The sequence below is a fragment of the Acartia tonsa genome, chromosome 2 (assembly GCF_053477335.1).
Source record: "Acartia tonsa isolate MP-2025a chromosome 2, ASM5347733v1, whole genome shotgun sequence".
Taxonomy (NCBI): Eukaryota; Metazoa; Arthropoda; class Copepoda; order Calanoida; family Acartiidae; genus Acartia; species Acartia tonsa.
This window is the reverse complement of record NC_137261.1, coordinates 27,475,557-27,497,903: the sequence shown is the minus strand read 5'-3', so window position 1 is coordinate 27,497,903 and position 22,347 is coordinate 27,475,557. Positions and strand designations below refer to the sequence as shown.

Here is a 22,347-nt window from a genome sequence, read left to right as displayed (position 1 = left end):
AAGAGTTTTAAAACCTTCCCTGCACCTATAAGAAGAACTATGTCAGTTCAGAGGCTAGCAAAATCCTTCGCTATAGACAAAAAAGCTTACTACTTTATATAAAGAATAATGAACAAGTCCAGACTATATTTGAATTTAGAGGATTTTTTAATATAAAAAATAAAAATCATGGTATTTGAAAGTCTTAAAGTATGTAGACATAATGCGATTTCTAAACTGTAGATTATAAAGCCATATTCAAGTTTAAAGTTCTTTTATCTTGTAAAGTTTGGTACTTGCATTAATATCTAACAAAATCTTGAAAAACAGGGATAATAACATTCATAAGAGCTAACCTATTAAATATTTATTTATTAATACCGGATACGCCTCTAGGGGCTAGGGGCCTTTATTTGATTGAACTGTAGGTGGGAGTAGACCACCACCTGTACATTTAAGTTTTAAAATTAAAAATTGGGGGGATTTTTCTTAGAGTTGATTTATCTTGCAATGGTGGAGTTAACTTCTCCCAGAACAGTTAAAAACTTTTTTTATGACCAATGAGAAGCTTCATTCTAAAGGAAAACTATATCGGTACAGCGGTTAGCGAGAACCATAAATTAAACCCTGTTAAATAAGGATATTCAAAATGTTCATAGATACAAAACTGTACACTAGCTATTATTTTTGAGTGTTTTTACCTCAGTATCAAGAAAATATAAACTCGCATGAAACCTGCCCACCGGATTACCTAATAAAAAAGAAGTATTATTTATAATTTTAATTTAGAACTTGTATCTGTAAGAATAACTATTTAATATATTAGCTGTTCTATCATTGGTTATTATTGTCTTTGTAATCCTTAAAAAAACTCATATGTGTAGATGTACATATAATCCTTGCCCAAGTGGTGCAGACCTCTATTGTCTGCTAGCAAATTGCTTTCAATTCTTTTGTAGGGACTCGGCTTTTTTTTTATATTTTTGACACTATTAGGTGATTTCAAAGACCAAATACAAAATAAGGATGGGATTCCCGCCCTGTGGGTACATTTACACAGAGCTCTGTTCTTTTACTTTATTTTATCTTCTACCTCTGAATTGATATCACAGTCAGGTATAAGACCCCAGGAGACGCCAAACATCGACAAAAACTTCCTGTTCTAAAAAAGAAAGTTTCATATGGTTAACTAAATACAAGCATAATTAGTTTTTATCAAACACTTTAAAATTTAATTAAATTTTTCTCATTATGTCTTCAAATTTAATTTAGATATAAAAAAATATTCCTGGAAAAATAATTTCAAATGTATTATTACAATAATTGATTGATTGAAAGTCGTTATTTTAAAGAATATTTAATTTAACACTCAATGTTTCAATTTTAACTTCAAATATGAATCTTTAACTCAATAATTTGAGAAGGAAATAGTTATTTCTCGCATCGTATTATAACCAGCTTTTCGCGGATATAAAATGTACAATTATAAGATTAAAACCAGTTTTTTAGCCCCGAGATGCCTAAGGCACGGGCTAGAAAATAGTTGAAATTGCACTTCATAAGTTAAAATAAACAATGGGATAAATTGGATGATAATTGAATAAACATTCTATAAATTACATACATTTTTGGCGTCCTCAACTCAATCTCAAAATATTGTCAATTGGGCAAAATACTTTTAGGTAAATATATTTAACTAGTTAAAAACCTTCTATGATCTATGAGAAGCTATCCTGTGAAGGAGAAACATGTCGGTTCAGCGGTTAATAAGATCCTTCGGTACCGACAAACCAATAGACAGACACATATCATATTACTTTATTATAAGGATTAATTGTATAACCTCTGTTTCACACATGATATAGTCAGCATCTACTGATTTCCCTCTAAATAGTTTAATTTAAAAATAATTTAAATTCAATTCTTAATTAAATTTTCACAATAAGGTTATTAGCGAAACAAATGTCAACTATATCAAAAATTTACTTTTATTATCCCCCCCCCCTCCCCTCTAGGTGAGTGGGGTAAATTACACTAGTAACCAAAGTTTTTTTTTTTTAAACGTTTTCTTATTTGTTGGCTTAACAACTTTAAAGAGGTAAATTTGTGTATCATAATTTGGGGTGTACATCAATTTATTGGCCATTGTCTGATCCTTTTAGATCTCTGGTAAATCTATCTGTTTGTGATACTGTTTTGTATTTACCTGGCGAGATTTAGGGCTGAAACAATAACTTCATCGTTGAAAGACTCTTTCATTTGATATAGCAACGAACAGTGGATAGCATTTCCACTTCCACCTGAAAAGTAGTCCATATGCTTTTCAAAGTATAAATCTTTATACAAAAATAAACAAAATCAAAGCTATCGATATATGATCATATTAGGAAATATAAGCAATATAATGTAAACAACAAAAAGGGGCTTCTTACTTTCTTTTCCGCGGACAACTGTCTAAAGATTTTTGTTTACCTGGAACTATCCCAAAGTTAAATTTGTTTCTTATTTGATTCCAATCATCTCTGCCATACATACCATTCAAAACCTAGATATAAAGTCAAGATTCAGCCGCCAAAGAAAGAGACACAGCTGCAGCCGAAGTCGTCTTTAACTCATAAAAGAAGAGTCGCAAGGAATTAAAAATGAGAAGTTTGAAAAAATAGCGATTCGTCTCGGGACTATTTCTCTTTCTCAAAAAGATAAAAAATATCCGGGGCATCCAAAGCTCCATGGTAAAGGTGATCCATATCAGTCAAATAATTAGCTGGATCTTTAATTTTAACATGACAAATGTACTATAACTTAAATAACATACAATATTATTTTTATAATAATTTGACATTCAAATCCTATGGATGTATAAATGCCAGTGTTGGATGTTTTTTTTTGGATTTGGCAGATCTATTTTTTCCAGTCATGGATGTATTGACAGCATAAATAAAATGTTAGATATAAGTTTTGCATTAGTTTTAATATTATTGTCATTTGTACACTTAAAATTAAATTTGCCATTAATATAGCCATATTTTTTAAATTGAACCTTCAAAAATACATCGACAGTTCAGTAGATGTGTAATTGGTAGTGACCCAAATAGATATGTTTGTATAATCATATACCTCATGAGCTAGTCCATCACCAGAGACAGAAACCACCCCTGAATACTCAGATAAATCTGCTTTTCTAAATATATTTTTTTTCTTTTTAAAATCAACTTGCATCCAATTCAAATAGAGTAGGCCAAAAAAGCCTAAAACCATCCCTAAACTTTTATAAGAAGATAAAAAACATTTTAGGACCTAATGGAGCATCCCCAAGATCTAAAACTAAATCGCTTTGATGTTTAGCGAGGTTTGAAACAATAGCCCAAAAAATACTCTTCCAAATAATAAGATGAAAAAAACAATCTAGAATTTATTAATTTCATATTCTTTTTAGATTTTGTTGAATTACAATTTCAACAACCTTTTATTTTAATTCAAACAGTACAAGTATTGATTCGACGCTTTTTGGGTGTAATCACATCCTTGTTTTCTCATATTGTATTCATTACCTAAGATGATTAAGTGCATGATTCTGGGATTTAGTCCTGATGACATGAGTTCGAACCCCAGCTTTCTTCAATATTTTCTTAACAACATCCCATTTAGCCAAAGCAACTCCTGTTCCTATACAGATATACATTTAGAAAAAAAAATTTTAAAAGTTTTAATTTGATTTTAAAGTTCTTCAAAGTCTTAGAACCTTATGAGGCTATATTTTTCAATTTGTGGAGGATCTTGATATTAAACTTTAAATTGAAATAATCGAACATACTTTGTTTAAACTATATTATAACTCCCAATTTAATCATTCAAATTGTTCTTATTTGTTCAGCTTTTTAAACTGTTCTTTGTCCACCAAATTATTGTATTTTATATGTTTTAATTTGTGAGAGATGATATGTTGCTAACCTGCAAAAGGATTGATGTAGACAAGAAGATTTCTTTCTTCCTGTGCCCCTCCAGCCTTGGGAATCTTACTGATCATATAGATTTAGAAATATTTATTTATTTTTTTTCCAATATTTTTTGTTTGAAGCTTAAAATCTCAACTACTGAACCGAGAGGGTTATCTTTTTTACGTAAAGGAACACACAGGTCTAGTATGGTGTTAGGCTATTTTATTGTTGTATTTAAGTTTTAATATGTTTTTTTTCGAATTCAGACCCCTCTTATTGCTAGAGGCATTGCCAGTAATTAAAAAAATATTTATTTTATTTAATAATTTCAATTTTCCTGTTCAAAAATGTTGACAGTTTCAGTAAGCTTTGGGCCTCTCCAGCTAGACTTATTTCCACAACTGACCTACTAAAATACAATAATAGTTATTTGTCGCATTATAGTATTATTAACAGTTTTCCGCTGATATAGAATATAAAATTATAAGATTATGGTTCTAATCCACCGGATATTAATCAGTTTCGAAGCGATACTGGAATATTAAATTACTTCCACTACTTGCCTACTAATATACAATAATATTTTATTATTTCTTAAAGGAACCTAGTAATAGTGTCTAACTTTTTTTCTTTGTGACGTAACAAAAATCCATCTCTTTTTTAGGGGTTTCCTTTCCCACATCCCGTCTCATTCATCGATTTTTGTTACGTCACAAAGATAAAAAGTTAGACACTATTACTAAGTTCTTCTAAAACTGATCTCACAATATTGTGTTATTTATTAGAGTATGACCTAGATATTAGATAACTATAATAAAAAACAAAATTTTGAACATTTTCCATCAACTTTGTAATGTTTTAAATTTGTTTGAAAAAATGTAAGCGTATAAATTTACACTAAAATACAGGATATACACAAATTTTTTTTACAATACAATAGTTAGTGGATTTAAATCAATTAACACAAACAATACAAGATTTAAATCACAGAACATATAAATGTCTATACCCTGTCCCTTATCTGTCTGGTTGAAACCTTACCTGTAATCAATCTTCGGAATAGAGGTTAGGATGAGTTTAGAATTTCTGTATGTCACACTGATTAAACAGGAGACAGGGATTATCACCTCAGAGACATTTCGCCCTCTAATTATCATTCATCATTTTTATGTTTACCAAATTTAAAAAGTTTGCTTAGTTTTATGGTCTTTTTAATTAAAAATACTAATGAAATTATTTGTAGACCAAATATTTGTCTACAATGCCAAACATGTTCAAAATAATGTTAGCCAAAATAGATATGTAGAGTTTATCAAGGAATTTTGCATCAAATAAAACAACAGTGGCCTAAGACTATTAAAAGGTTCATTTTAAAAATAGGTTTGAAATTACATGATACACCTTTAGATCTTATTTTGGTCTGAACCAAATCAGTCAAGGCCTTATATAAGTTGCACATGTTTTGGGTCAAGGCATTCTACATTTATTTAATATTTATTTTATATTATTATATAGTTGTCGCATTCTTACATCCTTCCCGACGATGAGTGACGCACTACATGCTATGCCCCAGTCTTGATTTATATTTGAATGAATGATTCCTGCTAGTTACGATGATATCATTATGTTTGACCTCAAGATGTCCAGCAAACCAGGGGCTCTTTCCTCTCTTTACAAGATATTCTGCTCCTGAGAAGCCTCCAATCATTTTGCATCCTGAAACGTAAGTATTGGGATGGTTTTACGCTATTTTTCGATTCATATCTTCCTCCTTTAATCAAGATACCATAGATGCTTGGGACTCAACCGCTAGTAGAAGTATAAAATGGTTTACGGTTGAAATATGCGGTGAGGGAAATCTAAAAATCACATAAAAGCCTGATATACCCTGCAGATACTCGAGACGATACTTGACTATGGTCGGAAGAAAAGAAAAAAAGCTTGGACGTCCCTGTCATTCAGGTGAGCAAATATCAAAATCTTATTAAAGGAAATGCCTTAAAACATCAAAAAAATTTGCACTACTAAAATAAATGAAAACATTTTCAAGTATGGTTTTGAAATTGATTAATATTCGCGGGATTAGAACCGGTTATCAGCAATACTGAAAAATAATGTATAGCATCATTTTCCTCAAAATCAAATGCAGTTTTTGTAACTCGGGTCTTTGACCAATCGGGGCTAACAAAACTAGTTTTAATCTTATAATTTTCATTTTGATATCCACTTAAATATGCCTCTATCTAATACGATGCGATAAGTAACTGAACTTATAAATCATAACAAATTATTAATTAAATAAGATTAAAGATAAACGTTTTGAGTGAGCGATTGTGTTGTTTATTTAGTTGTTGAATTGAAACTGTAGGCTCGGCTAGATTGTTTATTTGCTTGCTATGTCCGGTAAGATATGGACTTTATTATTTTTTTTATGTATTGACTTAAATTCAAATCCAGGGAGGGAGTGGACATTAGACTATTAATTACACTGGTAACCAAAGTTTTATAACCATGCTGTCTTGGCTCAGATAGTTTCCATTTAATTTGATTCTAAAAATTAGTGACCGAACTTTTCAATTAGAAATAATAATCTGCAGGGCAATTTTATTTATCATTATTTGGGATACATAAATTTATTGTTCCTTGTCTTATCCCTTCAGATTCCTGAAAAACCTTATCTATACCTCAGTGATGTTGAATATCAATATAAGAAAATTCCAAGAAATGATAAGAAAATGGGATCTACTGCAGTTCACGGTAAAATATTGCTGGTAACGAATATTTTCAAAAATCTATGAATTTTAAAGGCTGCCAAACGGCTGAACGTACAGATCATGCCCTCACACTATTTTAAGCGGCATATAAGAAGATCCAGTGATGCACAGGGAAAGCTTCACTGAAGAAAAAACGCGTAAAATATGTCCTTTTCGCGCATTTTTCTGCACTGCGAAATAATTATGCATTATTGATTTATGGCTATTCCAGATTATTTGTAGGCTTGCTTATGCCGCTTAAAACAGTGTGCGGGCATGATCTGTACGTTCAGCCGTTTGGCAGCTAACAGCCTTTAAAATTCATAAATTTTTGGCAATATTCGTTACCAGCAATATTTTACCGTCAACTGCAGTAGATCCAGAAAATGACTTGTTACCAATGTAAGTGTATAAGTAATAACTTTTTTATTTCTATCTTTAATTTTATATCAGTCTGATACGAAAGTTTTTATTATATAGATATAGTTGTATGGAATTTTTTTCCAGTTCTGTAATTAAAACTTTTTTACAATGGGGTATTCCTGTCCAGTGAATAAATGATGACCTATCGGTCCATCATTTATTCCCTCGGGTAAGAAATATTCATTCCTAAACAAAAAACTGGACAGGAATATTATTCTCATTTAAACAAAAACTCATTTTTATGCTAGTAAAATGTGGTTTAATTTTGGTTTTTAAATTTCATTTATTTCCCTGGTATAATTTTTCTTTCTTTTAGTAATTAATAAAAATTATAAAATCTTCCAAAAAAAATTAAAAATCTTCTAAAATCATACCAGGGATATAAATGAGATACCAGGGAAATAAATGAATATTTACATCCACTATTTAAGGGGTTGTTTATATGGGAATGTTGATTTTGGTATAACATTTTCTTTTTAGCAGTTCAGTCATTAACAAGACACTGAAAGTTGTATTATTTGAAAAAAAAACCTTAGCATGTACTGAATGTTCAACATAAAGGACAAAGGTCTAGACAAACATTATTATACCCTTATATAAATAAAGTATGATAAAATACAACTTTTTGCACTTTTAGAAAAAAAAGTAAAGATAAACATTTATAGTTTACATGACCTTTTTTTGTACAAAAAATTCATATTTAAAATTTGATATACTGAAAGTAACAGATTCTATATACTATATGATACTTTCTTAACTCATAATATGAAGAATAAACATAATCTTCTTTCAAGGAAATGTAAAATAAGACGACATTGTTAAATCTTGTGTTTATGGATAATTACAGAAAAGTATAATTACTTCATAAAGAATAGATTTAGAAAAATCTTTTTTAATCCCTTAGACTTTTGAATAGTGTTTAATAACTATTTGATTTATAGACATTAAGAGATATAAGTTTTCCGGAATTGTAATGTAGGGAGTAGATTTGAAATCTGCATAAAATTTTAAGGATTTTTTATAAAATTCGTTTTTTGTATAATTCTTTATCTAAAAGCGGAAATACAAATTAAGTTAATTAATTTTGGCATCTGTGATTGGTGGATTTAAAAAATCTGCGCTCTGATTGGATGTCGTACATCATTCAACCAATTAGAGCGCAGGTAGTTTAAAATCCACCTATCCTATTGGTCAAAATTAATTAACTTAAAATGTATTTTCGCTTTTAGATAAAGAATTTTACAAAAAACGAATTTTATAAAAAATCCTTAAAATTTGATGCAGATTTCAAATCTACTCCCTACATTAAAATTCCGGAAAACTTATATCTCTTAATAGACATACTTAATGTGTAAATGGACGAGAATCTTAAAAAATTTCCGAAAGGATTAATATAATTTGTAAATGTAAGTTTTTAATATTTTCAAAATCGTATTATATACAAGCTTTAATCATAGGTTCTAGTTGCTTTGCCAGGGACGTACAGAGAAATGGGTCAAAGAAGTGTTTATCCAACACATCAATTTGGGGGTCCCATATGTTTGGAGGCTAGTCCCCTCAAAAAATAGAAGTAAAAAATTAAACACGATATTGACCCCCCACCTTACAATAAAAACAATTTAAATTGCAAAATAACTAGTATTAAATAACAACAACAAAAATTAAGCTTGTACGTCATTGGGCTTTGAACCAATGGAGTTGGGGCAAATGAATGAAAGTATGTATAACAAAAAAAAATTAGTTTTATTGCCCTTGTGATTTTTGTTTTTGTTCATTCAAATTTTGAATAAATTTCAAAATATAAGTTTAGTGATATCTTTTTAAATTTCTTTTTTGCATGTTATGCCTGTTTGCAGTTTTTAGTTTTATAGTTCTCAATCTCCAATGAGATTTTTTATATATATTTGATATAATACAAAGTAAAACGATGTCTGTCTGTCTGTCTGAAGCTTAAGATATTAGAAACCACTGAACCGATTAGGCTCTACTCTTCAGGGAATATACCTACTTATTTTTGTTATGGTTTAAGCTATTTTCTTGGAGAATGGGACACCCCCCCCCCCTCCAAAAAAAAAATCCCCTCCCCCCCAAAGGCGAAGCCGCTAGTATTTGATAATGTATGCATTATAAAAATATTGCATGTATAGATCCCACCATGATTTGCATATATGCTCTAATATAAGTATTTTTTATATATATACAGGGTCTTGTTAATAACAAAGACACAAGAGTAAGAGATTATCACTTGACAGTTGGGACGGAAGATGTTTTTTGTGTATTTTTGTGTGCAAAAAGAAAACTATTACTAGTTTTAGTTTTAGTTTAAAATGGTAGAAACCGAATATCACAGAAAGCTTTCTATAATACGATTCAATAAATAACTAATTTAATTATTAGTACCTGATAGCTTTAAGATAAAAGACACCCAGTATTTTATATATTCATATGAAAGGTTGATAAAGGTTTATTATTCAGACACCATCTACCCAAATATTATGCTATGCTAAATATATCATAGATTGTAGATATAGAAGTATGCTTTGCCATGGTCGATAAATTGATGTACATCCCCAGTGATGACACACAAAATAGAACCATCCAAAGATTTGAACACTGAACCTGATATACCAAACAATCAATATTCAGTTAAAAGTCCCAAAAATTGGTTAGCCAACGAATGAGAAAACGTTATTACAAAACTGTGGTGACTAGTGTAATAAACAGCCCATTATCCCCTATCTCTCTGGTTGCCAGGAGAGGTTAAGCATGTTTTAGGCGTATATACTTTCCCATTTTAAGTTATATCTACATTTAAAAGCTTTTAATAATCGGGTTTCTTTTCAAACTTCATAAAATAATACATAATTTTGCGTTCTTCATCGTTTTATAAGGAAACTTTTGTTATATTGTTTATTTTTACTTAAAACTCAAAACTAATATTGTTAAAAGCGAGGCAATAATTTTAATTCTAAAATAATTTAAAAGAATTGTAAGGTTTAGTGAGGTTTTAAATTTTCTTTGTAAACTTTTTTTTAATGGGAAAAAACCTCTCAAATTTTATTTTTAAATAGTGTATAAAAATTAATTTTACAAGTAGAAAAAAAACGTACATCCAATGTGTTGTGTTTTTATTTGGTAATAGTAATCAATATTACATATATGATTTGTATTTATTTAGAAATGGATTAGTAAAATCTGTCTAACTTTACTAACAAAATTATTACTTATGGTTGCATGTAGTGTAGAAGTATGAAGTACGATGTAATTATCCATTGGAAAACATAATTTTCTCGTCAGAGCGACATGCTAAATTTTTCGCGAATAATACTGCAAATATATATAATAACGGCAATATTATGATATTGAGGATGGCTTGTCAGTATGTCGTGGGTAAGAATTGCAGTCTTTTTATCGTCATATGTATATGAGACGCCTTTCTATTTAGAAAGGGTGGAAATTCAACAGCATTCCCTTTTACTGGGAAAACAAAATCTTTTGCGGCTCCTTCTACTTTCCCATTTTTATTTCTCTTTTTTAATCCCCCCCCCCCCCCCAAAGAAATATTTTTCTCTCTCCATATTTTATTTCTCTATTATTGCTCTTCTTTCTTTTATTTTTTCCATCCCCTTTTTGATCCACCTCCCCTTTCTCTCTTTCTAAAATCCCCTGTAAAACTATGGAGGCCGGATTGAGTGAAGAGTCCTCTGTATCAGCTCTGTGTAACTATAGAGGCCAGACCAGTGCCATATACTACACATACAGAGTTACACCACACTACATACATACATATACCATATAATAATAATAATAATATTTTTACAATTCATATTTCAAGGTGGGTAAAATTTAAAATTATTGTGCCGCAACTAGAAGTGTTTAGAAGTGATAATAATTATTTGATAATGAAAATAGTTATCAAATAAATAAAATGTATGATTTTACATTAAAATTGACCAATTATGTGATATAAAGGAAAATTTTATAGAAATTAAGAGTAAAATAGAGTAAATCAGAGCCGAGAGAGAATAATAGAGTAAGGCACTAAAAGAGAGAAAGATAGAAAGAGAGAGAGAGATAAAAAGAGAGCTAATTGAGACAATTTCATTAAATGTTATAACCATCTGTAACAATTTCTAGAAAATTTCATAAATATTTGAAATAGTTGTATTTTCTGCAACAGCAGTCCTCTTATTGTTTACATTACATTTGAGTGCAAAATATTTTTACAATAGAATAAATAAATGTCTAATATTTGTATTGTTTATGTAGCCTGAAAGGCTTTTGTTTAACTAGCAGCATACTGTGTTGATATAATACTTATGTGAGGTGACCCAGTTGGGTTGCAAATAAAATTAATATGTTATTCTTATTTGCCAAGCTTTGGATAATTTATTATCAAATATGTGCAGCTTAAATTTATTTTATTACCTTTTAACTAATATTTTTTTCATTTTACCAGTATTTATTAATTATCAGTAAATTTATATGAAAAATTTAAAAAAAAGTAAGCAATATGGCTTGCAAGGTCCAGGACAAACTACTTCTCAAATCCTATATTAGCAAAGCTAAAATACTGATTGGTGTATTTTCCAAGATTTAATTATATTGCGGTCATATCTTACTGCTCCAATTTTAATTTGAAATCAGATTTATAAAGATATGTGTCATTTTATATTACAAATACACTATCTATATTTTTTTGATACACTGAAAGATAGTTAACATATATAAATCTAGTCTTTAGATTGTTTTATTTTTTACTTGTTCTAATTTTGGACATCATTGTCTTTATTTTGTCGTAAAATCAATGTTCTAGATCTTTTTGAATATTTTCATCTTATAGGATATTATGATTCTTTAAGGAAATTAGAAAATGTATTTGATAGGCAAATTGTGGAAAATGTTATAACATTATTCAAATTTTAACTATATATTTAACTCAAACAAAACGATTATTTATTAGCATATCTATAGATTTTCATAGAACTGCCCTGTTATAAAATACTATTATCCATAATACCATACATATCAAGAAATTTCTTGGAAGCCTAAATGTCATAAAATGTCAAATCTGTGAAAATCTGTTTTATTTTTTTTTCTCTTTAATAAATCATGATTTTGACTTCAACAAAGCATTAAAACAATAATATTATGTAATGTATTGAAGCTATTTGAAGGGTTAACAAATATCCCGAAAGTAGCAAAAAAATAACAATCTAAATTTTATTATTCTAAAATTGATTTATTAATTTTTTATATTAGTTATTATGTATGTAGAATTACTAAAAAGCAGAATTCAACGTTTCAGTTCAACGTTTTTGTACATCTACATATGGACGGATAGGAATATAAATATTATATTTTTTCACCCCCAAAATAAAAATTTAAGCTCTAGGGTAAGATTTATCTGGGGGTGGGATTAAGATGATTTCACAAATAAAATTTAATCGTTTTAATTCCCCCACCCCTTGGACTTTCTTGGGCCCTCTTACCCAAAATCTCAAAACAATTACCGGCCCTGTGGGTTTAATCCCTGATATGAGTAAAGCCAAATCGGTTCAGCGGTTATCAAGTTAATAAATTCAGACTGACATCTAGACGGACTAACATATTCATTAAATCAAATAAACGCTTCAAAAGTCTAATAAAAGTGTTGTATACAAAAAGTGATACAGGATATGTATGTATGTATGTGTGTATATTTAAATCAAAGAATTGATGTCTAAAAAGGAAATCTGTCCTTGATTAGAAATAACACAGTAGTATCTCACATTTTCTAAGTGGAATAATTATACACCCCAACTTTGATTTATATTTATAGTTATTTTTTATAATACTGTATTGTTTTATAGCCAGAGGGAGATGAAACAGTGGGCTGTTTATTACAATAGTCCCGAAGGTTTTATAATAACGTTTTGTTATTCGTTGGGTTAACAACTTCGGGGACTTTGGTGAATTTTGATTGGTTTCAATCACTTATTGTTATCTACAGAAGGGGTAATTTACATCAATTTATCATCTATTGTCTTTTCTCTTTAGATTCCTCGTAATAACACCGTTATTATGCCGTAATTTGAATAGCCCTAACCTCTTTAAGAAGTTTTAACCCTGTGTAACATTTACAAAAGCCCACAGGTAGGAACAATGGATTGGATCTTACACCAGATTTTCATGTTCTCTATGAAACGGAAACTTGTAGCGGGCTAAAATAAAGACCTTCCCCATCTCCTCCCCTCATACTAAATAAACAAACTGACAAATAATTGACATGGGAAATAGCAACCTGAATTGAGACAATTTTTCCCTTTCATATTATCTACGTTTATTCTACATCCATTTTAAAAACTTTACCAATGTTATCAAAACATTTTTTCTTTACAAAAATGAGGAGTGTGAAAACTGTAAGCTCAATTTACCAAGAATAAAGATTTTTCCAATAACAGTTCGGCTACGCATAGGATTGTTTATATTAGCTGGAGATCCTGAAGGATTTTCTCATTAACAAACTCATCTGACAAATGATTTCAAAAGTCACTCATATGTATGTCTGTATACATTAAATAGTTGGGGGATAAATATCCTATAGAGTAGTAGGATGTCATTGTCTATGTGTTTGTATGTAAGTTTTTCATTGGTCTAAAGAAGGGTTTGGGCTATTTGGAGAGGTGATTTGGCAAAAAATAAACAAACCCCATAATTTTTTCTCTCTTCTTTTTTGACAATATACAATAGTAGCCGTTATTTCGTTGAGGCTAGGGGCAAAGTCAATAACATTCTATGAAACAAATGGGAAAAGGTTTATTATAGATTGAGACTTAACGTATAATAACAGAAAATATAATTAAGTTTCTTGAAAAACGTTATTAACTTCTTTTCTTTAAATATAACAATTTATTGTGCTCTATTTTTATCATTATATGTCCTTCCCTTTGTTTTTCCTAATACATTTCCCTCTAGGTAGTAACAGGCAAATCAAAATATTTCCCTTATAGTTTGTAAACAATATACTAGTTCTTACGAAGAAAAAAAACATATCTTTTTTTTATTGCTATGATGGTAAACTTTTACAAGGACTATAAAGTCATCATGTCTTTATTATAGAAACATGGAATTTTTTTGTGTTTTTTGTTATCATTTGCTTAGTTTGCTAAAACCAACATTCGTGTTTTATGGTGCTTTTTATTATATAAACTTCTATGAAACGTTTGGAACTTTATTTTTTTATCCGATTATAAGTAAATAGTTGCTTTAATCCTTTTTCGTAAAGGCCAAGATTAGTTTTAAAGTATTTAGGCATTATATTATAAAGAACTAAAGGCTCCTAGAAGCCTTTAGTGGCACTTAAGGTAGGACACAGCTCTCCCCCCATTTTTAATTTGAGTTTTTAAAAGAAATAGATAAAACTTTTGTAATATTTTTTTTGGGGAGGGGTGGTGGGGCATTTTTATTGGGAGGTTAGAGATACCCTTCCCTAAAACGTTTAAAATCCTTCGCTGGACATACAATACACTTTACTGTAGAGGAGAACCGTATCAGTTCAGCGGTCAGCGACATTCTTTGTTACAAACCAAAAAGGTTACACCTTTATATAAAAGGATATAGGGTTTTTCATTATTGAAACCTCGCTCAATATTGTTTTTATTCTTTTTTAGATTGTTTATAAACTTTTTTATTCTAGATTTGTTTTATTGATTATACTAATTAATTAGATTTTTATCAATGTTTTTTTATGACGCTCGTAAATACATCCAATTAATTTATTAAAATTTTTAATTAACATAAATAGAATAGGTGTTTTGTTCTTTTATAAAAAAAACTTGACAAGGTGTTTATTAACGTAGAATAAATTTCTATTCTATAAAAATAATTTAATAATAGCGAAACTACTCTATAATTAAAAATTTCCATCCGTCTGTAAGAAAAGGAATTGAATCATGAATTTATCGGCTGATGTTCAAAATAAACGGCTGAAATTTTATGTGTATAATTTACTTAGCTAGTCGGTCAGTTACAAAAGACCAATAAATGTTTCATAAGAAAAGATTTTGTGTTTTATGCTTTTAGGATATATATATATATTTTTATGACACTGAACATCTGCTTAATTCATTACTTTGTTCGTTTGTTTATCCATTACTTTTGTGCTACTTACTCACACTACCAAAGTGAACATCCCTCTTTTGATTAATTCATCTTAAATTATAATTTAAAAGCTTTATCGCTGCTTTACTTATGTAAACTGAAATTCTTGTTTTGTATATTTGCTTGATGCAATATTGCTATAAGCCTGAATATCTTTATGCATAGTTACCAGGGAGGAAGGGAACATTTGGTTGTTTATTACACTTGTCCCCAAAGTTTTATTAAAACGTTTTCTTGACTCAACAACTTTTGGGACTTTTAATTGGTTTGTTCATTAAGTTGAGAGTCAAAACGTTTCAACCACTAATTGTAATGTACAGAAGGGGTAATTTTGTATGTAATTATTGGGGATGTACATCAATTTATCAGCTATTGTCTTATCCCTTTAGATCCCTGATAGTTACAGAATATTGTTTGCGGGGAAACAAAATTGAATCATAAATCATTCTGCTATCACCAGCTTTTTAGTGTTTATCTGGCTTTTAGGATCATGTTAGTAACAACATAAGAGAAAAGTGATTTTCTCGGTAGCTATTTAAGTCAGCTTTAATTTTGGGTGAAGGTTTCCCTGTAACAATAAGCATCTAGTATATAATTTATATGGTCCGTCGGTCTGTCTTATATCCTTATTTTTTCTATGATTTTTTGTACATTGTCTCCATTTTTTTTAAAAGCGAAGCTTTTCTATAATTAGGGTCGGTCCGTCCGTCCGTCCGTCCGTAACGGATAGCTTTTTTCCCTAATTTAGGCATGTTAGAATTGTCCTATTGGTTTCAAACTTTGCATGGTGATTCCTGTAGTAGTTAGGTACGATTTAGAAAGCGTAGCAACTCTATAATCATTACCAGAATGTCCGTACGTCCATTTTAAACATGTTGATTTTTTTACTTTTTTAACAACAAATTTTTATGTGATCTAATAATCCGAATGATCTGATTTTTGGTATATTGATTTTGACAACAAAGTACAATATTATAAGCGAAGCAACTCTATAATCAAGTCCTAAAAATGTAAGTATGTCCATAAACATTATTCTGTATCAAGCAGTTTTTCAACAATTTTACTTAAATTTTGCTTCGACATTTATACATTTATATTCTGATTATTCAGTTCTGGCACTATACAACTGTTAGTGTCCGTTTGTCCTACCGTTTCAGTGCTTCGCTTTTATGGATGTTGTCATACTTGTTTTTATGACAAATAAACATCTGCTCTATAACTAACTTTATCTGTTCGTTCATACATTTTTAGTGCTTAGCAACTAATAGATGACCATTGGCTAAAGGGGTTATAAAACAAATCTTTTTCACAATTCAGACTTGATCTATTTTTTTACAAAAACATGTACTATCTACCTTGGATACTAAATAATACATACTTTAACAAGTATGACAACATCCATAAAAAGCGAAGCTCTGAAACGGTAGGACAAACGGACATTAACACATATATAATATCAGAACTGAATAATCAGAATGTGAATATATAAGAGTCAAAGCAAAATTGTAAGTAAAGTAGAAAAACTGCTTGATACAGGATAATGATTATGGACATACTTACATTTTTAGGACTTGATTATAGAGTTGCTTCGCTTATAATATTGTGTGGGGGGGGGTAAATACCCCCTCCTAAATGGTTGGGGGTGCCTACGGCACCCCCAAGGTAGGGGTAAATTTTGAATAGGAGGGGGGGGGGGGGTAAAATGAAAAAAAATTCGTTTAGAGGCGAGGGGTAATCGCCCCATTACCCCCCCCCCCTTGGACGTCTATGAGCTAACTATAAGTTATTGATTTTAAAGTGTAACCAAATTGTAAACTAACTTTGGATAATATTAATATTACAATTCTTGGCCTTTTTCCGTCCTTGTTTCCTAACTAATATGTATACTGTTTATCAAAATTAAAGTAACATATTAAGTAATTTGTATAAAATAGAATTTATACATAAGATTAGAATAAAAAATATTTTTTTTGTTTGTATTATTTAAAAAAGATTGTAAAAAAACAATTTAATTTTTTTTTCAAAATTATCATTATTATATATTGAAATGTAAAGGATGGTTTCTTTGTTTGCGTGTCACCCCATGATTTGAATTCTGTATATAGCCTAACTTTTAGAAGTCGAATATATACTCTCGAAACTAAATAATGCTCATGGAGCAAATTTTTAATAAAATTGGGGATTGGAATTTATTTAGCATTCATTGTCATATTTCATAAATTATTATAAATTCAAGTTGTTTTCTGTATGTCTTCGAAACCGATTAATCTCCGCAAAATTAGAACCGGTTCTCAGCCATTCTTTAAAAGCCATATAAAGCAACGTATTATAGACAATTTTCATGAATATTAAGATAAGAATTATAATATCGATAACATTTCTGTTATTCATGGCCCTTGGCCCCTCGGGCTAACAAAACTTATTTTTTTTTATTTTAATGTCCGCAGAACTCTGCTATAAATAACTAGTTATGGTTTAGTTGTACCATTTTATGACATTTAATAATAAACCCTTCAAATGTGTTAAATTATTTAAATATTAGCGGCTGCGCCTCTAGCATCTTGGGGCTCTATATTCAAAGGGAAATGGAAGGGTAGAAAAATAGCTTAAAACCATACCCAGACTTTAAAAAAAATAGCATAAAACCATTCTAGGGCCTATACAAAGCTTCCCTCAAAAGGAGAACCATATTGATTTTGCGGTTAGCGAGATCCTTCGCTACAAACAAAACAAATTAGTACTTTATATTATAGGATTAATTATCTATCATAATCCTATACCTATAATTGCAACCCTGATTAATTTTCTAACTTTTGTCCCGTGTTTGTGGTAACCTCGATGATAAATTGATTGATGGTAATTCCTAATTCTATTTCTGAATCATTCATAGGGTTGTCTCCACTCTTGTACAAACTTTGTTGACCTTACAAACAAGGTTGACAATATCCATAAACAGAGTAGATAAACTAACACTTGAAAAAGAAAAAGTGAGGCAGTTTTTAGAGTCATAAATACAAATGACAAATGATAGGCCAGTATACATTTTACTATTGGTCAATAAAAATTAATACTGGACTATCATTGGTCATTTGTATTGTTTGGCGTAGTTTTATTTTATAGGCACTATAAGATGTTTCGAAAATAGTATTATTTACATGACCATGAGCAGCTAATTTCCAGCAACGTCTAAGCTTTTTAAAAAATTTTAATATTAGAAATTGCAACTTAATTTTAACCATTTTCATAATTTATTGATTTTCTTACTTCTTTGCACATGCACATTGTTTTAAAAAAATAACTGTACAAATTCTGGATGTGAAATTTTATGAATCCTTAGAGGAAAAATGGTGAAAAAACTAGTTTTTAGTTATAAATAAATCTAAGCACATTCTGCCAATTATAAAAAGTTTTTCGTTATCGTTCTTCTCCAAGAGAACACGAGAGAAAGTGGGGGAGGGGGGGGGGTGAACCCTCAACTTTAAGTTTTAGTTTAAATAGAGACATTCTTTTTCAGGGGCTATTTTTCTTTGGAGGGCCAAGATGCCTTTCCCATTAATAGTTATAAACCTGACTTGGACTCAAAAAGAACTTATCATTAGCCACAAAGAGACATATACACAATTACAAACACTCATACTCCCTGTAACTTTTATATAAGGATAAATACATTAATATCCATGGACAAACTTAATTATCATTTATTATAAATATTTATTGCAGGCAAAGAAGAACAATTAATGGGTCTGTATGGTTGTACACTACTTTATGTATTGGATTAAATCTCAGGTAATAACTTTTTTTTGTAGCGTTGTTTCTTATATATCGCTTTTTGTCCGTTTGTCCGTTATGATTAGAACTGTAGATTCACTTAAGGGCTGTTTATGTTTTAAGTTTCCATGAAAAGTACAACCCATTTGGACCAGCAGTTTTCGAGATCTTTAGGTTCAGACAAAAAACCTTACCTCTTTATTTAATACTACTTTGTATTATGGAATAGATAGGTATAATTGACATATACATAGAAAGCCTTTATTTGTTTAAATTAATATTCTATTATGCATTTGACTTTCTTTTTTGTCCAAACTTATTTTTTATTTATTACCAAATTTTGGGCTGGGTATTGGAGACCCATTGAGTCAGTTATGCATTGATAGTTTATGTATTCAGTGTATTTTCACTTAAGTTTGTATTTATTTTTTCATAAATCTACTCAAATATAAATTTTCCAATATAAAATCGTAGAACCCATAGAAATTTAATCTTTTTAAGAGTCAAGATCTTTTGATTTTATATTTTAAAGGTAAACCATAACATAAATATCTATTGAAAAAAAGAGTTTTTGGATCATGGAAAGTAAACGAAATAGCTTTTTTTACCTCGCATGGTTAGGAAACAGGCCCCGTAGGGATAGAGCCCCCCGCAGGGACTAGAACTAGGAGAAAGGCTACTGTGAAAATACGATGAAACCCGCTTCTTCGTTTTATTTCCATGATCCGAGGTTTTAAGTTTTTTTTCATAACAAAAAACAACAGAATCAATAACAAAAAATCCTTTTTTACAGAGTTCATTTATTCTCATTCTTGTTGATCTAAAACTTAAACAAACACCATTAAAATAAATCTGTGAAAAAAATATTTGGGATTTGTATTGTCAGAAACACAGGGAAAGCTAATAAAGGAATTATCTTTTTTCCCGTTTGGCTTCGAAACCTATTAATATCCGGTGCATTAAAACCGGTTCTCAGCCATACTGAAAAATTATGTTTAGCATCGTATTATATCTAGTTTTCTACGAAAATAAAAATGTACAATCATAAGATTAAAACCAGTTTTTTGCCCTTGCCTTCTGCATTTTGGTGCTAAAACACATTATAATCATAGTTTTATAGAAAGCTGTTTATAATACGATGCGATAAGTATCTATTCCCCTATATAAGCTACACAGAAATAGATTTATATTTTTGGTTTAAATTTTCAAGTCATTGAGCTATCCCTTTATGATTATTGAATTGTTTTGCATATTGTGCTTGTTTTTTTTCTGTGGCTGACGTATCAATATCGAACAAGTACATATTTTTAAAAGCGAAGCTTTTCTATAATTAGGGTCGGTCCGTCCGTCCGTACGTCCGTCCGTCCCTAACGGATAGCTTTTTTTCGTTAATTTAGGCATGTTAGAATTGTCCTATCAATTTCAAATTTTGCATGGTAATTCCTTTAGTAGTTAGGTACGATTTGGAAACCGTAGCAACTCTATAATGATTACCAAAATGTCCGTTCCATTTTAAACATGTTGATTTTTTTACTTTTTTAATAACTAATTTTATGTAATCTAATAATCCGATTGATCTGATTTTTGGTATATTGATTTCTGGGAAAACACAGTTTAATGTTATAAGCGACGCAGTTCTATAATCAAGGCCTGAAAATGTAAGTATGGCCATAAACATTATCCTGTTTTAAAACAAATTTACTTACAATTTTGCTTCGACTCTTATACATTTATATTCTGATTATTCAGTTCTGACACTATATAAGTGTTAATGTCCGTTTGTCCTACCGTTTCAGTGCTTCGCTTTATGGATGTTGTCATCCTTGTTATAAACTAAAATTGCAAGAATATAATTTTTCAAAACCTTAAAGACAAACTTCTAAATAGATCAATATTTGATTACTCAGATATTTTTTAGAAAAGGTTTAACATGATATAATTTTGAAAATAAGAAGTTGAAATTAAATAAAAAAATATATATTTTTTTGTGAATGGTTTTTAAAATATAATATAAATTCTTCCGGTTACTAGAGTTTGATTATAAAACCACGTATACAATTTTTAATAGACTTAAAAATAGAACAAAAAACAAACAAATATAATAAAATATCTAGAAGCTACACTAAAGAAAAAGATGCATTTTTTCACATTTTTAACAAGAAACGTTGTTATTTCAATTGAAATAAGTTTTCCTCAAAGAATATTAACTTTTTTGTGAAAAAATGCAGTTTTTTATTACAGATAATGGTTAGCTAATTAAGGATGTTTGTACTTGTATTCCAAGTGCTTTCCCTTCTAGTGCTTGAAGATCATTGATACCGTCCAATAATTTTGAATATATTTTAAAAATAAGTAAGGAATGTAGTTTTACTTATGTTAACTTTGGGGACTTTTTGATTGGTTGGTTAATTAAGTTGAGTACTAAAACGTTAAAAAGGTCAAACCACTAATTTTAATCTAAAGAAGGGATAACTTTGTGTTTCATCATTGGGGATGTACACCAATTTATCAGTCATTGTCTTATCACTTTAGATCCCTGGGTATAGACTTCAACCAATTGTAAAATATTAAATATTTTCGCTATTTCTAACAACAGAATCCTTGTATAAAATTATAGGACAAATTAACTCCAATATTCTAGAGAAATGGTTTTACATAAAATTAAATCCAACTTTTATAAATTTATCATCAACCTTGTTTTATTAGTTAAACTAGGATGTTACTCACAGGTTAAAATAAAATTTGAGCTAGATTTGTTGCTCTACCATACATTTTTTATTACTAGTCATAGTCTTACCTAAACTTACAAATAAAAAGGGATTGAGACTGGACATGGTTAATTAATTATAATTTAAGTTTAATACATTTTGGCAGAAGAAAGCGTTGTAGATTAAATATTATCCTGTTTCGATTTAACTTTTCCACGTTATGATTGAATACGGTCTCATTTCATTCAGGGATATAAAGGAATGACAAATGCCGATAAATTGATATTCATCCCCAATGATGATACACAAAATAACCCCATCTGTAGATTACAATTAGTGGTTGAAACGTTTGGACACTCAAATTAATAAACCAACCAATCAAATTCTAAGTAAAGTCCCAAAAGTTGTTAAGCCAAAGAATAAAACGGTATAAAAAAACTTTTGGGACTAGTGTAATATACAGCCCAATGTCCACTTCCGCTCTACATTTTATTACAAAATACACAATATATTGACAAGGACCAATTTTCAATTACAAATTAAAGTACATACTAGTTGGATCCAGGGAGGGAGGGGACACTTGGCTGTTTATTACACTAGTCCCTAAAGTTTTATAATAACGTTTTCTTATTGGTT

The 22,347-nt window shown here is 29.7% G+C and overlaps 2 protein-coding genes across 3 annotated transcripts in view; one reads left to right on the top strand and one right to left on the bottom strand.

Annotated features, from left to right (window-relative positions):
• Window positions 1-22,347, bottom strand: part of LOC145308386 (sphingosine kinase 1-like) — an 85,159-nt gene that overhangs the window by 5,904 nt on the left and 56,908 nt on the right. Inside the window, exons 2-12 of one of the 2 annotated variants that reach the window (XM_080150263.1) lie at window positions 5,521-5,635; window positions 4,959-5,065; window positions 4,258-4,326; window positions 3,931-4,001; window positions 3,531-3,645; window positions 3,097-3,160; window positions 2,452-2,524; window positions 2,186-2,279; window positions 1,823-1,865; window positions 1,073-1,141; window positions 681-730 (exon numbers count right to left, since the gene is read on the bottom strand). In XM_080150263.1, the coding sequence (XP_080006389.1) occupies window positions 681-730; window positions 1,073-1,141; window positions 1,823-1,865; window positions 2,186-2,279; window positions 2,452-2,524; window positions 3,097-3,160; window positions 3,531-3,645; window positions 3,931-4,001; window positions 4,258-4,326; window positions 4,959-5,065; window positions 5,521-5,625 (860 nt within the window). In that variant the 5' untranslated portion in view covers window positions 5,626-5,635. The remainder of the gene's footprint in view (window positions 1-680; window positions 731-1,072; window positions 1,142-1,822; window positions 1,866-2,185; window positions 2,280-2,451; window positions 2,525-3,096; window positions 3,161-3,530; window positions 3,646-3,930; window positions 4,002-4,257; window positions 4,327-4,958; window positions 5,066-5,520; window positions 5,636-22,347) is intronic. The other variant, XM_080150264.1, reaches the window with a different exon arrangement.
• The window catches only part of SK (small conductance calcium-activated potassium channel), a 100,162-nt gene continuing 88,638 nt past the window's right edge, over window positions 10,824-22,347 (top strand). The window contains exons 1-2 of the mRNA XM_080150262.1: window positions 10,824-10,928; window positions 18,956-19,021. Coding sequence (XP_080006388.1) covers window positions 18,983-19,021 — 39 coding nt within the window. The 5' untranslated portion in view covers window positions 10,824-10,928; window positions 18,956-18,982. The remainder of the gene's footprint in view (window positions 10,929-18,955; window positions 19,022-22,347) is intronic.